This window comes from Hippichthys cyanospilos, chromosome 10 (assembly GCF_059441005.1).
Source record: "Hippichthys cyanospilos isolate Australia breed blue-spotted pipefish chromosome 10, RoL_Hcya_1.0, whole genome shotgun sequence".
In the NCBI taxonomy this organism is placed as follows: Eukaryota; Metazoa; Chordata; class Actinopteri; order Syngnathiformes; family Syngnathidae; genus Hippichthys; species Hippichthys cyanospilos.
This window is the reverse complement of record NC_142378.1, coordinates 2,125,421-2,141,902: the sequence shown is the minus strand read 5'-3', so window position 1 is coordinate 2,141,902 and position 16,482 is coordinate 2,125,421. Positions and strand designations below refer to the sequence as shown.

General features: G+C 41.3%; 2 protein-coding genes across 2 annotated transcripts in view; one reads left to right on the top strand and one right to left on the bottom strand.

Annotated features, from left to right (window-relative positions):
* The window catches only part of tnni3k (TNNI3 interacting kinase), a 24,353-nt gene extending 12,308 nt beyond the window's left edge, over window positions 1–12,045 (top strand). Inside the window, exons 22-26 of the mRNA XM_088425144.1 lie at window positions 1,285–1,344; window positions 1,637–1,806; window positions 3,282–3,361; window positions 3,893–3,974; window positions 11,145–12,045. Coding sequence (XP_088281270.1) covers window positions 1,285–1,344; window positions 1,637–1,806; window positions 3,282–3,361; window positions 3,893–3,972 — 390 coding nt within the window. The 3' untranslated portion in view covers window positions 3,973–3,974; window positions 11,145–12,045. The remainder of the gene's footprint in view (window positions 1–1,284; window positions 1,345–1,636; window positions 1,807–3,281; window positions 3,362–3,892; window positions 3,975–11,144) is intronic.
* Window positions 4,574–16,482, bottom strand: erich3 (glutamate-rich 3). Its single transcript, XM_088425143.1, has 15 exons — window positions 16,460–16,482; window positions 14,597–14,690; window positions 14,027–14,152; window positions 13,892–13,963; window positions 13,583–13,708; window positions 13,181–13,327; window positions 12,321–12,542; window positions 12,027–12,207; window positions 11,139–11,325; window positions 10,848–10,996; window positions 10,641–10,781; window positions 10,278–10,568; window positions 8,897–9,034; window positions 7,451–8,809; window positions 4,574–7,414 (listed from the first exon to the last, which is right to left on the bottom strand). The coding sequence occupies exons 1-15, from the start codon at window positions 16,477–16,479 to the stop codon at window positions 5,499–5,501; spliced, it is 5,169 nt and encodes a 1,722-aa protein (XP_088281269.1). The 5' UTR covers window positions 16,480–16,482; the 3' UTR covers window positions 4,574–5,498.

Sequence of the window (16,482 nt, the reverse complement as noted above, 5' to 3'; positions counted from 1 at the left end):
AACGCTAATGAATGGCACGTTCATATCCCCCAGATCATCGTTAATGCATGGCTGTGCAAAAATGAAGAGCGCACATGGCCGGTATGATGTACTCTTTATGCCCCCCCCCCTTTAATTGAGTGACCGTCCCCGTGTACAGTATATATCGAAGGTTAAATGATAACCCTTAACTCCTTTCACCCGTAAACCTTTTTCCTTCTTAATTTTGATGAATTTTTAAGGAAGAAAAGGTTCTCAATTTTTAATCAGAAAATTTACTCTATTTACACTTATTTTATCTATGCAGTCTCTGAATCTCTGAATTTAAAGGCAGGATTCTCAGAAGCCAGTCAGAATTTAGAATTCTGAGGAGTTAGTCCAAATTCTCAGAAGTCAGAAGTTCAAAGTCTCTGGTCAGAATTCTGAGAATAATGCCCGAATTTCCACCTCTAAAGAAAGTGAGATTTCTTAGAGTTTAATCTTTTCCTAAGAATTCTGACCTTAGTGAGAAATAAGTCAGAGGTCTCAGAATTTAGTCAGGACTCTTGACTTTTTTCTCAGAATTCTAACTTTGTTAGAATTATGTTACTGTTCTCAGAATTCTGGTTTTAAAGTAAGAATTCTGACATTCTCAGAAAAAGATGACAGAATTCTAAGAATAAAGTCAGAAATCCTACTCCAAAGAAAGTCAGAATTCTCAAAGTTCCAACTTTAAGAATTCTGATCTTATTCTCAGAATCTCTGACTTTCAAATCAGAGTTTTCAGAAGCCTGTCAGAGGTTTCGGGAGTCTGATTACTGAGAATAAAGTCAGAACTCTCAGAAGTCAGTTAGAAGTCTCTGAAGTCAGAATTCATAGAATAAAGTCAAATTCTGACCTTATTCTCACATCTTCTGACTTTCAAATCTGAATTTTCAGAAGACTGTCAGAGGTTTCGGGAGTCAGATTTCTGATAAAAGAGTCAGAATTCCCACCTTAAAGAGTCAGAATTCTCAGAAGTCAGTTAGAAGTCTCGAAAGTCAGAAGTCTTAGAATTGCATCTTTTTTTCAAAGAATTACAACCTTGGTCAGAATTCTGACTTCATTCTCAAAGGTGAGTCAAAGATCTCAAAATTTAGTGAAAACTCTGACTCTATTCTAGTCAGAAATCTTACGTTAAAGAAAGTCCGATTTTTTTTTTTGAAGAATTCTGATATTCTCAGAAGTCTGAATTCTGACTTCAATGTGAGAATTCTGAGAATATAGTGAGAATTCTGACTTTACTGAGAAGTGAAGAGTCTTAGTTCTCACCCACTCTCATTTCAGGACCGTCCAGATTTCTCAGAAGTGGTCACCAATTTGGAGGAGTGTTTATGCAACATTGAGGTATACTATGGAATTTTTCACAATATTTGTAAACAGTAGGATTTTTTTTTTTTGCAATTTAGCTGAGAAATAGAAAAAACATTGCCAGCAAAGTATAGATAGATCTTTGACGTCTATAGTCGTCATTGGCACTGAATGGGTCAGTTAGCCGGTCCCTCGATGATCAGTGATGCAGACTGAATTTTTTCCATGAGACATGTCGAAAAGAGGTCCAACACAATTTTTTTTTGTGTGTGTGTGTTTGTGTCTGCTGGATTTGCGATACTTCCTGTGTGCTTTTGTGCGTCCAAAGCTGATGTCGCCCGCCTCCAGCAACAGCAGCGGTTCCTTGTCCCCTTCCTCGTCCTCGGACTGTCTCCTAGCCCGAGCCGGACCCGGTCGGGGCCACGTGGCTGCGCTACGCTCCAGGTTCGAACTGGAATACGCGCTCAACACTCGAGCCTACGCTTTCTGGAGCCAGAGGTGAGAAGACGTGATAGAAATCTAGAATTGTGCTCATGATAATTGGATTTTTCTGGTAGCTAGCCGTATGAATTTTCTGATGAATGAAAAAACTCGTCCAGGTCCTGAAGTAACACAGCAGCCCCAGACACTACCGCAACAAATGTTTAACTCTTGGTATTGCGTTATGCCAGACAGTCCAAAAAAATGGAACTTTTTGTCATGCACTCTACACAGTACAATGAGACCCTACTTATTAATTTGTGTCCACTAAAGTGGACATTTGTGTTTGGTCTCTTATTTTTTGACTGTGGGGCTGTTGCGAGTGTTATTGCGCTCATTTGAAGACATCCTATTTTTTCCAGTGATGTCTCATATGTTTAGATGGGATGCCATTGCTGGTTTGCTGAAACAAAATGGACACAATAGTGGACACAAATGGATAGGGTCTCAGGATAAAAAAACCCCCACTATTTTCAGTGAGCTGTGGTACTGTTAGAACTGAAAATAAAGAATATATGCCTTTGTGTATTGTTATTTTCTCTGTCTGCATGTGTTGCTGCCCCATTTGTGTTCAAATAGCTATTGCTGTAAAGTCAAACCCCAAAATGTTTTACATTTCTTTTTGCCTTTAAACGACAACTTTGTTGCCCCTCTTTGCACTTGCCAGATACTTTTGTTTATTACTTAGCTTATTACTGTAAACATACAGAAAATAACAATTGCACGCTTTTTTTATTCATTATTTATTGTCCATTTTTACTTCACCCTCGTGCAGTATTTTGTCCAATTTTGATCTTTCCATCAAAGGCATTTTACGTCAAAAGGAAAGCATTGAAAGAAAACAATAGGGAGCTGAAATTTCACCCAGATAGTGACACGATATCAAAGTTTGAAACGGCACTACCAACTTAGTTATCACACTTCCAAAATACTGCGAGTAGAATGTGGAAGAATTTGTCCAAAAAATGGACACAGCAAAAGGTTCAAAATTAATTTGCAGGCGGTTTTCTTCCATTTCTAATGTTTTTCTTTTTCCCGCCATACACGCCCATGCAACCTCTTAGTGTAGCTTTGCTGCTGTTATTTGGACAAGCTTTCGGCTAACCCTCGACTCTCGTTGAACAAATGCCGTGGCGGGGACACAATTGACGGCTGCGCGTGGAGTTGCTCAGATACCAAACAGACAACAGAAGGCAGCAAAGTGCAGTAAACCAGAAGCCAGTCATCAGGGTGCACTCAACCAGAACCGGCCCACGTCTACATGGGGCCCGCGCTAAAATTTTAATTCCCGGCCTTCTATCTTCTGTCTGCCAATAATATTATTTGTTTTTGTAAGGAATAATATCCCATACAAGAAATAATAAACCACTGTGTAATACTGAATCTTATCATGTTTATGTTTTTTCTCCTAAGTCTAAATTGTGAGGCAGATGCACAATCCACGTCTTCACCGTGCGGTCCTCACGGAAAACTGTTTTGTTTTTGAGTTTCAGTGAGCGGAGGCGTGCATCTGGAGGCCTCTCATTGGAGGAAATAAGAAGGAGCATGCAGTTTTCACCCATCGATCGCAATGGTTTGTCCGCTCTCTTTTTGCCGCTAAATTATTGATTTATCAGCACTATTCATATATTTTTGGCGCTTAGTGTACAAATGCACATATTTGATGTTATATATACCGGGGGTGTCAAACATATGGCTCGCGGGCCGGTTCTAGCCCACAAACAGGTGTAATCCGGCCCGCGAGATGGTTTGGTAATGTATAAATATAAGTATAAGTATAAAAATGAGCAGAATTTTTTTCATTAAATAGGATTTACATATGCTTATATTTTTTATGACATCTGTTGCTTGCATTTCTCACAGCGTGTAGCATAAAGTAGCCGCTAGCTAGCAGCGCTTGCGTGCACCATATCGCCATATCACTTGTCTAAATTCTCAGTTTATTTTGATTTAAGACAAAGAAATACAGATTGTCAAAAAATATATAACAAATGGTCCTTCATAATTAAGTGTAAATGTGTTATTTGGTCTTACGTGTTTGTATTTTTCACCGATATCTGGATATCAAAATATGTACTAATTTTGTTTCCTGTTTTTTATGCAGGCTACGTGTCGGATCCCATGAGCACCATGCGATTCTGCTCTTCCTTCAGCAGCAATGGCAGCTTTGAAGACAGTAACTAACAGTAACTAACACCTTTTTTTCATTTTATTTCATTTTTTTTACGGTGAGGCTGTATACAAATTTTATTGGTTATCAGAGTGCACTCATTGGTTCATTTGCGATTGAGGCTTACTTTTAAGTAATTATGTTACTCCATTGTTTTAATTCTTAAAATTATGTGTATTTAGTGTATTGAGTTTACATCGCAGATTTGTTATTGAGAATTTTTAATAGGTTTGAACAGAACAACAGGATAGTAGTCAGATTTTTGAAGCACCCTTTTAGTGTAGTACCGTTTTGTGCCACAACAGAGAGGGCAGCACTGAGCTCTATTGAAAGAGATGCAGTGAAATCAAGAAGAGGAAGAGGAGACGGATTATTTTATAGCTTTTTACAACGGTTTCATTTTTTTCGAGTCGGAACGAAGACCAAGGAATAAAAAAAGTGTGTTTTAACAAGCTCAAATTCCTTTGTTTAATGTTTAAACTGTGTGGGGCGGGATTTGGAATGAAAATGGGGAAAAATGATTTGTCACAGTTTTTATTTCATCAACGGACAAGATGAAGCCCAACAAATACCCACACTGGAGGATAATAAGGCAACCCACAAATAATCTAACAAGGCAAATAATCTATTTAGGACTTGGGGTAAACAGAGGTAATGCTTTCACCGTTTTTCATGATCTTATCACAAAATGTCGTATTTATGACGAAAGGTTAACGCCCATCAAAACAAAATGTCCACTCGATGATTACCAACGCACTTCACGTTCAAGTGCGGGTACTTTGCAGGTAAGCCAAGTCCCGGGAGTCCGGTCGCTGTGAATTATTCAATTTGTGAATGTGTGTGAGCAGGAGTATCTGCTTGCAGGTAAGAGGCCATAGCACTCGATACCTCCAGTGTAGTAGTCCTCTTTGAGACGGGATGTGCTTTTGTAAACGTGCCAGTCACAACTCATCACCAAGATTCTCGTTAGCGATGAATGCGTGACGGCTGGAAAACTCGGGTTTCGTCAAACCGAGCGGGATCCAGAGGTCCTCGAACCTTTTGAGTCCAGGTCAGAAATATTTCCGAGACGCCCACTCTTAATTCTGACGTCGATAAACTCATTCCCTGCCTCCAAGTTAAATAAACTCAATATTCATCTTAAGACTGGTCTCAGGAACCCGTTTTGAAAGTCCTGGTCTTGTCTCAGACTCTGTTGAGACTCAGTCGGTTGAAGTATCATTTTGTTGTCCCAAAGGTCAACAAAGGAAAGTCTCTGACTAGTAGTAAGTGAACGCCCTGGTAGCTAATTCCAGAATCACAAAGGCTGCAACTCCTGCTTTTGGGAGGAATAAATAATAGGAATAAAAAAGGTCCATAGGTCTCAAAATCCAGTCCTCGAGGGTTGGCGTTTGAGACGTATGGCCTCCAAGTGTTCTGACTGCGATTGTGTTCTTGCTTCTTCTCTATTACTGATAACTGGGACAGGGTCAAACACAGGCGAGGATCCCGGACTTCGACTTGAAATGGTCCTACAACGGTAGACAAAGGAACATTTTGTTTAATGTCCATTCTCGGTTCTGGCCGTTGCCAATACGGAGTAAGAACTTTGACCAAAAGGCATTTTGTTCATTGACAACACGCTCAAACGGTCTTCACCAACAACGTCGTCCCTTAGGCGCATGCTCTGGTTGACGGACGTTTTGTCCGCGGCAACCACGTGGCTTCCAAAATTTGAACTTGACGATTTATAATGGTCTTTTATGTCTTGATCTTCTCCATGCATTTTTTGCTCTGAATATGTCCTTGCTTTCCCGTGGGCAGGGTACATATTATTTTCAGTCGAGAAGTTGATGCCTTCAGTTGCTGCGGGCTTGAAATCCATGTGGGACCCGTTTTGGATTGAAGTCTCAGATTTGATTCCCGATATACTCGCTGATCTCCACCCATGTGTTGATTCAGGCTTGTCTTCAACCAGAAATCTTTGATTCTGGTCTGTGGGTTTTAGTTCGTTCTTGGTATTTTGTAAGAGCTGTACATCATCTTCATTTGACGCCTCCCAGTTGTCTTTCCTGGGATTTTTGTCAAAATAGAACTGAACTTCAGCTTTGGTATTATCAACTTCCACGTGTTTTGCTGCAACCTCCTCATGGGGCGTCTCAACAGTTTTCAGAAGCTCTGAAGATGCTTTGGTAGTCCCAAGGTCTTCCAGAGGTTCAACAAAGGTTTCAAAGAACTTGGACTCTTGATGTGTGCTTAGCCAGTTGGTGACCAGCTCAGCACTGCTGGTTCTGGCCAACGTTTCTGGACTTTCTCCATGGGAGATCTGATCAACAGATTGAGTGCTTGACTGCTTTCGTGGTTGGAGAAGCACACGTGCTCCTTCTGAGGCCTTGGTGGCTTCTTCTGTTCCAGTTTCAGCCCCTCGTGAGGTCGTTTTGGAGACCACATTCTGGCTTGGGAGTTTGGAAGGCTGTTTCTCTTTGGGGAACTTTTCGCCAACTATGGAGGATGGATCAGGAGTTGTACGAGTTTCTTCAGTCTTCTCCACCTCAAAGTCTTGTCTACTTCTTTTTGGATCATCAGAGTCAGGCTCCTCAGTTAATTCTAATCTAGACGCTAGAGCTTCGAAGAGATTTTTATCAAAGTCTACCTCAGTACCTTCTACCTCATGAACACCTCCTGTTCTTTGCATGTTTACCTCCAAACTTTTGTGTTCCTCAGACTCTTCATCAGGATGTTCTCCTTTAGTCATCCTTTTGTCGTCGTTTGTTTTGGAAACCAGGTTCTGGCTTGGAAATCTGGAGGATTCTGGATCAGTGTTGGTATTAAGAGTTTCTTTGGTTTTCTCAACCTCGAAATCTTGTCTGCATCTTTTTGGATCATCAGAGTCAAACTCCTCGATTGAGGCAACTCTAGATGCTAGAATTTCCAATTCCTTTTTATCGTACTCTGCCTGGGGATCACCTTCTCCCTTATGGAGACTTTTGTGTTCCACAGACTCTTCATCAGGCCCTTGTCCAATTTCATTGTGCTCTGATGTATTGCCATCACTTTTGTCCTCGTCAGCTCGAATTGACATCTCCCCATTTTCACCGTCCACTTGATTCCTTTGACCATTTTCAGAGATCAGAAATTTTTCTGCGATCGTCTCTTCCGTTGTTCTCATTGCATTTGCTGCTTGAAAAAGACCAACATTCTGTATCGTTTCATCTTTTTGGTCCTTGTTTTTCAAGTACTCTTCTGACATTTTAGATGTTTCGGAGACAATCTCTTCTTCTGGTCCAACTGTTGTATTTTTGATTTGTTTGGATTTGGTCTCATCTCGGTGTTCACTTTCTTCAGTATTATCATCGATGGATTTGTTTTTTTGGTTACCGAGCTCAGTCTCAGCAGTTATGATTTCCTCTTTGCCATCGATGGTTGATTTGTAGATTTGGTCCTCAGTTTCCGTCTCGGCAGAAATGGCGTTCTTGTCTTCGTCTTCAGTCGTTCCTCCCCTCCCCTCTGGACGTTCCTCAGCGTCATTTTCATCTTTGTGGCTTACTTCACTCTCCACCTTATCAGTGATTGTCTCTTTTAGTTCCTCACTGTCGTTGGTATGCGCAGTAACTTTTTCTTCGTCTTCCCTCTCGTCTTTCTCTATCGTTTTGTTAATGTCTTCGCCTTCTTTGGTCTGACCATCAGCTGTTTCCCGATCTTCGTCCATCCCGTCTTTGCTTTCTTCAGCTATGTTTTCATCTTCAGTTACTTCAGTTTCTTCCTTATTCACAGTCGTTGCTTTGTCCAGTTCTTCTTTGACCTCAGAAATAACAACTGTCTCTTCATTCTTTTTGGTCAGATCTTCAGTTTCTTCAGCTTCATTCTCAACTTTTGCCATTTCTTCACTGTCTTCTTTATTGTCCGCGGTTGGTTTGTTTGTTTCTAAAATGTCATTGACCTCAGAAGTAAGAGTTTTGTCTTCTTGGTCCTGATCTGGCACATCTTTACTTTCTTTAACTTCACTTTCTTGCACGTTCTCATTGGTTGCTTTGACTTCTTCACCTTCCTCGGTTTGAGGAGCAATAAGCGTAGTCCCCTCTGTTTCCTTCTCGTCTTTCTCTATCGCGTTTTCTCCATCGTCTGGGTTTGTTTCGTTAACTTCATCTGTTCTTTCTTCGCTTAGGTCTTGGGCCTCTGCGCTCTCCGCATGGAGACCCTCACTTTTGGCTTTCACAGTTGTTTCAGGTTCATCGGCTTCATCTTCTTCATTGAGGGTTGCCACTGTTTCTTCTTTGTTGGTTTGTGTATCATCTTTTCCGTCCGCTTTCTTGTTTTCCACAGTCTTCTCGCTTTCCTCTGCTTGACTTTCATCCTTTTCAGTTTCCTTGTTATCATCATTCTCTTTCTCCTGCGGATTTGATTGTTCTCCCTCTGTTTGACCGTGTTCCTCACATTTCGGCATGGGATTGTTTTGTCCTTCGCCAGGAGTCTCGATAGCTCCCGAAGCTGTCTTGGTGGCTTCATCTTTCACGTTGTCTTCTTTAGAAACTGCTGCCTCTATCAAGCTGCTTGAGTCTTCTGCTGTCACTTCTAATTCAGATACCAAAGCGGTCTCTTCTATCTTCATCTCTGTCATCTCGCTGGCCGGCTTGACCTCTGAATCCTCGGGATCCACAATCGGCTTATCAGTGGAGCTAGCTGAAGCATCGTCTTTATCGCCTTCCGGCATTTTCTCCCCATTGTCCTTCACTTCTTCCTGCTCTAGTGCCTTCAAATGATCTCCCATCTCATCTTTAGAGTCATCACAGTTGTCTTGGGGTTCTTCTTGACCTGCCTTAGCAGGTTCCCTTGGATCAGATGCTTTGTCTAATTTTGATTCATCCAGATCTGCTTCTGTAAACACGCAAAAAGATGTCATTTGTTTTTTTTTTTTAGAAAAACAGCATCCTAACTTTAATGAGAAATTCAATTTGATACCGTCTTTTTTCGTCTTTTGGCCTTGGTCCACGTATGCCACCTCTTCTTCTTCGGTACTGGTGTCGCTCAGCTCTGGCTCAGTGCTGCATTGGGACTCCTTCAGGATAGCTTCGGCGAGCTTCTCCTGCACAGATTTGGCTTGGGAACAACAAAAATACAAAGCAAACGTAACAACGTCAGCCACTTATGGGACAGTCAAGAAGGTTTGAAAAGAAAGACACCCAGTAAGGAAGCATAAATCCACACAAATAGATCTTTAATAGTGCAGGATGCAAATGAAGGCAAAGTAGCAACGTATGAAAACAAGATTCAGCACATACTAAACAATTACTACAATTTTTTGAAAGAAATCAACGAGAAAGACAAATGTTGACACCAGGCATAGATACTGTATAAGTTTAGATTTTCGACAATGTCGATAATTTATTTTATTCATAATCAAACATGGTTAAAATAGATGACTATCATTTCTTTCTCATTTGTGTCCACTGTTTTTTTTTCTTAACAGGACAGCAAGGTTGAGCGCATCCCACCCAAACGTATAAGATGTCATTAGGAAGGCCAGTATGTCCTCTGCTGAGGACACTAGGACTTAGTGGGCTAGCTGCAGTTAGTCACAGAGACCAAAAACAAATGTTGAGTACAGTGGACATAAATGAAGAGGCCGTTCTAAATATTTGGACAACATAGTAGACATTAAAAGTTAGTCATGAAATGTGTTCAGCAGCTTTGCCAAAAATGCCAAGAAAGATGAAGTAAAATCATAGAAGAGAATTTCGAAAGCCTTTTAAGATAAGGGCCCAAATGAGGTGAATTTGAGTAGAAATTCAATTATTTATTCCATCTCAAAGATGTATTTATCCGTCTTTACTGTCCACACACAAAATAGCATGGACGTGTTTACAGTATTTGTTTTTTTCTAAAGAGTGTTTGAAAATATCTGGCACATTCAATCCCAAAGACGTATTTATACGTATTCTCAGTTCTGGACATCAATCCAAAATATTTTAGTTTTTTTTTTTTTTTTTCCGCAAATTTAAGTGTTTGGAATTACCTGCCAAATTCAATCCCAAAGACGTAATTATACGCCTTTGCTGTCCAGACTTTCAATACCATGTACTTATTTATCGTATATTGTTCAGTGTTTCATGTTTACTCAAAAGCAAATCACTTCGGCCATTATTTTAGAAAGGTGACTATTTAAAGAATGTATTTTAAAAAAGGAATGACAAAGAATATAAAACGAAACAAATCAAATGATTGAAATGAGTTCAAATAATACTGAGTACAGATGAAATAAGCTCTATAGTTTACGGGTTTGGGTATTCCTGTTGGGTCTCGGATAAACGGGGGTTGGCCGCATCTACTCCCATTTACTCACCCCTCTCCGGCTCTTCCGATTTTCTCTCATCTTCTGTCTCCCGGCAGTCCGATTTCTCCCCCGATGTCTCGGGACTGGGTTCTTTCTCGCCGCTGTCAGAAACGTCCAAAATCGCGCTCGAATCGGTGGCTGCGGTTTCTTCGAGTTGCGCTAGGTCTTTTTCATCCGCCATATCGTCTTGGAGCATCTCCCTGGGTTCTTCTGCGTCTTCGCCCTCTTTGGAGTCTTGAACAACCTCGACGTCGCTCTCCGGGCTTGAGCTGGAACTCGAACGAGGTCTTGGGTCATCTTCTGCGCGGGAGGGTTGAGAGATTCGCTCGCTGCGGTTGCTCATCGTTACTACGTCGACGATAATCAACCCACCGTCCTTGTTGTCGTCTTCATAGTCAGATGAAGTTCCAGCTTTAGTCCGCGCTTCAGTTCCACTGGTTGGAGATGAAGCTTTCTTTTCATTGGATTGCTCTGCAGCGATGTCATCATCTCCTTCAAAGTCCTCTTCATAATCTACACAGCGAGATTCTCATGTCAGTCCATCTTCATAACACAAGTGCTTCTTCATCACCATCATACCATCTTTCTGTTTGTCCTCTTGTGGACAAGTGGTGCTCTCATGTCCTGAGTGAGATGTGCTCCTGGCCTCCTTGAGGCTTCCTCCGCCATCTTGGACCTTCTTGGGCGGAGGAGCGGGCTTCTTGTCCAGCCCCATTGCTATTATGCACCTGAAACACATTAGATTGAGAGCGTCCAATGTTTTCGTTGAGGGACCTTTTGTTTTTCGTTGATATATATATATATATATATATATATATATATGTTTTTTACTCATACTTCTTAACCAACCCTCAAAGCGCCCTCCCTCACTTGTAGCACGGCGAGGCCCGCTCTACGGCGCCGAAGCCAAAGTGTCCGTGCCTGCCACCCAGTCGGGGGCCCCGCCGGTGCTTGAACTCGCAGCAGGAGCTGAGGCGCTCCACTTGCAGCCCGTTGAGGAAGAAGGTCAAGCTGAAGGGGAAACCCCGATGTCGCCGCGACACGAACTGAAACGACTCTGAGGTGAGAACGGCAAGCGCAGAGGGTCAGGAGGGTGATGACGTCATGTATGAAAACGGGTTTTTTCCCCACATCATTTAAATGTAGACGGTGGGCCATAAATGGCCCCCGAGCTGAAGTTTGGACACCACTGCTTTAAAATAAGGCCAGCCTTGGAAAAACCAGTTTTTTTTTTTACCGTTCAATAATTGCATCTTTTTTTCATAGAGGTTGATACGAGCTTTTTCTGAAATAGGAGTAAAACTTGTTTTATAATCAAGTCAATGAAGAATTTTCTGTTTGCTGACATAGTTTGACCGCCGCTCAACGGACTGTTGCAAAAATCCTGGGAAAATCAATACATTAAAAACTTTTAAAATGCATCTCAAAAATTGTAATTATAATGGTTTTATATGGGCCAAAATTTGGACAGTTATTATTTTCGTTCACAAAATCTCACACGTTCAGCTGCAATTTTATAGAAATGTCAGAATGGTTGCATTTTGAAATTTTTACATGTTTTAATCACCTGCTGGAAATTTCAGCTCCCTTGTGTTTTTTTCCCCCATTTATTCTCTCATGATATGATAAAAAAATCAAAGTATTTTCCATAATATGTAACATAATCCCGCAAGGGTTGATTATGTTAACATGGAAATTCAAGTGTCGGAAGCAAACATGAACATGATCCTGATCCTTTTGTTGGACCCCACTACCGACCTCCTTCGCAGAGTTTGCCCTTGTACACACAGAGGTTCTCGCCTCCGCAATGTTGCTGAAACACTTTGACCTCGTCCCTCGGGTCCTCGGAGTCACGGGAGAGATGTACGGATTTGCCGAAATACACCATGGTGACCCGCACCTTACTCTGGGGCATAGAAGTCCTCAAGAGGGACTGCTCCTGTAGTCAAACCACAAAAACACCATAACGTGATTTTTTTTTCTTTGCATATTTAACACAATATCATACAGTACTATGTCTTCTTTTGCTAAGAGACAATTTGTCAACCAAACCTCATTGGTGTCGAGCGCACAGCCGGTGGTGGCGGGACGCAATCGGCGATGACCCCGGAGACTGGGAGCGCCGCTGGGAACGCAACCGGGCCCCTTGGCTTTCCTCTTGGTGGCAGGAGGCAGCGGCGTGACAAAGTTGTTGATGACCGGCAGGTAGTAAGGTGAGACGCCCGGCGGGGGGTCCCAGGCTGTGGGTTCGCGCGTCCGAGACTCTTTGTCCATCTAGGCGGGAGGAAAGACCGCCTTGTGGATGTTTACTATGGTCCCACAGTCAAAACTTGAGCCAGTCGACTTTCGCTAGCGAAACCCGTCCAAGCTAGGTGTAAAATCTAGGGTTTAATCCTCATTTGTTACATCGATGCTGTTTTTCCCCACTGTACCTGAATGCACCTTTGCAAGGCCCCAGATAATTGCAATCGGGCACCCAAATCAGAGAAGCAAAACAGGTCAGTCACAAACACTGACGATTCGATTATTTAGAAAGTGTTTCCTGTGTTTGAGACCTGTTTTTACGTGTGCTTTTCCAAAAGTCCTCTCAATGGGTGACTTGTTACTTTGTTAACATTAGCCACAATGCTACCTTATGCTAAAGTATGTTTCTATCATACCGTTAGCACCCAAGCATTTGATTGCTTTGTGTTTAATTTCACTAACGTGCTAATATTAGCATGCTAACATGTATCCAAAGCACAATCTTGTTTGAAATCAAAAATCTGATAGTTATGGACGTAAATTTCCCAAAGCTGATAAATAAAGAAGTGCTTGCTAGAGAAGGTAATCCGTATGCTAGCTCCAAAATCATGTTTTACTCTGATGCGATTGTTTTACAAAAACAGTCCCGTGGGTATTTTTATTCTTACGGTGCAGTTGAACGGCGGGTGGCTGTCACTGAACGCCTCGTTGACCCTGCGAGCGGATCTGCGTTTATTGTTGCCGCTGTGGATCGGTTTTAAGCGTGCGGGCCGCTGCATCTTTCCTGGAGCCGTGTTGGGTCGAGATGAACATTGCTGCACAGAACAGTTCGTTACCCTAAATATCTTCTCAAGTAGATGTTTTGCATGAATTATTCATATAGTATCGAAATATTTGCCATTAATGAATGACACGTCACCGCAACAGTTAATTTGGTGCTTAAGTACGTTTAGTGTGATTCTATTTTTACTTATTCATTGAAATCAAATCAGTATTATTTTCCCAGCATTTTGTTCGACCGAAGTATCTTGTTCTAAGCATACAGTAAGCGCTTTTTCCTTTGGACTCACAGATTCCGAGGATCCGTAATGTCCGTCCACTGGTCCTGAGTTTTGTTTCCGGTTCGGCTTCGCGCCCAAGGGTGGGCGTGGCGACATCATTGGGACATCTTCTTCTAATCGTTTTGTGCGTGCCACCTTCAAAACCAGAGCGGTGAGGTATGTCTCGTTTATACACTCGATCTTTTTTTTCACTGAGGATACAGCACTCTCTATCGTATAAACGTTGAAAGCATGTCCGAGGATTGAAAGGAGTTTTAAAAGAGCTTTCCGCCGGTCGTAACATGCCCACCAAGCGGCATTGACATGCAAATGACTCACCTTCATCTTGTGCACTCGCTCCCTCCTGGCAAACTCCTCCAGTTTTCTTTTTATCTCCATCTGATGGAGACGCTGCCGGGGAAGGGGAGCAAATTAGCACCTTACCCTGGAACGGCGTGTTCCAAGCCACCGTACCTCCATGTCCAGAACCTTGAGGAAAACGGCCTGGGCCAGGCACTCCCTGACATGTCTCTGGTGGGCCCTTTGGAGCAGTTTGTGTTTGTACTCCTTGTCCGGAACGATGCGCCCGCTCCTGGTGATCTGAGGGCGACAATAAACCGCCTGAAATAAAAGTCCCAAACCAAATTTGTCCGTTGTTAAATAAAACATCAGCCCTGGATTTCTGTAGGCATAAAAAGCGAGATTGTAGAGGATTTGGCATTCAGCAGTCCTCAGCAAAATTTTCCTCTTTTCATTCTTCTCTCGAATTTACAGTTGAAAACATGAAACGCCACCATCTAGTGACCGACAACGGAATTACACTCAAAATGAACGCGTTTGACGAAACTAGTTAGAAATTGTTTCAAAAAGTAAAATCAGTTGAAATTCTTTAGCAGGTGGGCAGAGAAGAATCTCACCCAACTTTAATGACGGACAGACATCAGTAGATGGCAGCGTTGCTCACTTATAAGTTAAGGTAAAACTAGGTGTAAAAAAGTAACAACACATTATTTTTATGCAAATGTAGAACGTGTTATGATGTACCAGTCCGGCTCTTTGCAAATGTCTCCTGATCCGAGTACTGCTGAAGTAGCCGGTCAGATGTTTGTCCGTCAGGCTGTTGTAGGCCGAAATAAGCCTGCGGATGTGGAAAAGCAAAACAAATGCTAAACAGTAGGCCGAAATAAGCCTGCGGAAGTGGAAAACAAATATTAAACAATCCAGGGTAACGGTTCATTTTTCAACCAGGATCTTTGAGCTGTTGTTTTTTTTTTTCCAAATAGGTGTCTGATTACATGCAGTCATTTGAAGAGATGACACACTTGACCCTATCCACCTCGCTATTGTGCGCCTGGATTGTCTTTTATGCGCTACTGTGTTGTTCTCTTCGGTTCTTTTGAGTGCATTGTTGTTGAAGTGTGGCAATCAAACAAGTCGCATCCATTATTAGCTTGACTGTTATTTTCCTTATCCAATTTTGGGCATTCCACATCACAGTTATGAAGAAATTGTGATGAAATATTAGATGAACAACAAAATGTGGAATATTTCGTTTATTAAAAAAAAGACTTTGCACATCTTGGTATTTTCTCAGCTTTATGATGTGGAAGGTTTCTTTTAAACCGGAATCATTTTCAGTTCATAGATGTGCCGTTCCAAGATTTAAACAGCTTGAATTTCCAAATTCTATACCAAAATTCTTTGTTTTTCTAAATAGCCACCAAATTTGGTCCTTCCACATCACGAAGAAGAAATATTGATGAAATTATTTTGAAAAAAAAAAAAGTGAACTAATTTAGATTCTTCAGCGCGCAAAGACATTTTTTGCCCCAGGTAAACAATTTGTACAATAGGTACTTTCCCAGTCAGCTTTATGATGTGAAAGATCCTTTTTGAGCTGCATTGATTTTCAGTTCATAGCTGTGGGCTATCAAAATGTATTTGTTTGAATTTCCTGATTTTTATACCAAAATCTTATGGGTTTTTTTCCTCCCCCCACTAATTTTGGTCGTTCCACATCACTGTTATAAAGAAATATCAATGGAATTATTTGTTAAACAAAATGCGATGTTTCATCGTTTCGATTCTTCAAAGTGGGCACCTTATCCCCAGATAACAGCTTTGCACGTTACTTTCTCTGTCAGCTCTATGATGTGAATGCTGCTGGAATGACTTTCACCGAACAGCTGTGCACTATCAGGAGCTCATATCTTAAACTTCCTTATTTCCAACCAAACTTTTTGTTTGTCACCAATATTGGTCATTCCACATCACTGCTTTGAAGAAATAGTCGATAAACCCAAAAAGTTAATGTTTTATTTGGATTCTGTTGCCCAAACAAAAGATTTGAAAATCAGTTTTTTTTTCAGTGAACTTTATGATGTGAACAATGCCTTATGATGTGATTTTCAAGATTTGAAAGCTTGAAAATAGCTTGAGTTTACTGATTTTGTACCGTAATCCTTTGTTTTTCTTTTAATTCACCAATTGTTCTTCCACGTCGCTGTCATGAAGTATTTATAGAGTTATTTGACTCAAAAGGGTTCATCAAAACACTTTTTTTTCTTCAAAGAAAGCCCCTTTTGGCAAAAAAAAAACGCTACTTTTATGATGTGAATACTGCTTTATGACCTGGAATGACCTTTGATTCGCAGCTGAATATTTCCAAGAGATAAAGACTTGAATTTCTTGACCTTCAAATGTGTTTGAGACCTGATTCAGATTTTTTTTGTTATCGCTCCAAACTTTTGACTGGTACTACGCCTCCAATTTTCTTTTACTACTTTTTTAAATACTCATACTTCCACTGAGTACTTTACATAGTAACAAAGTGGATGTCTAGTGCCATCTAAATAATAACTTATATTGACTAGCACCAAACAGAGTAGAAAATCAAGTCGCACATACCCGGGGTTGAAATGACTCATGGT

What these genes read in the sequence shown, in the direction of transcription:
- erich3 (XM_088425143.1), bottom strand. Translation starts at nt 16,479, where the DNA reads ATGAGTCATTTCAACCCCGG. An exon ending in ATGAGTCATTTCAACCCCGG is followed by an intron (nt 14,691 to 16,459) that starts GTATGTGCGACT and finishes CCACATCCGCAG; the next exon opens with GCTTATTTCGGCCTACAACA. An exon ending in TGAAGACGACAACAAGGACG is followed by an intron (nt 10,569 to 10,640) that starts GTGGGTTGATTA and finishes CCTCCCGCGCAG; the next exon opens with AAGATGACCCAAGACCTCGT.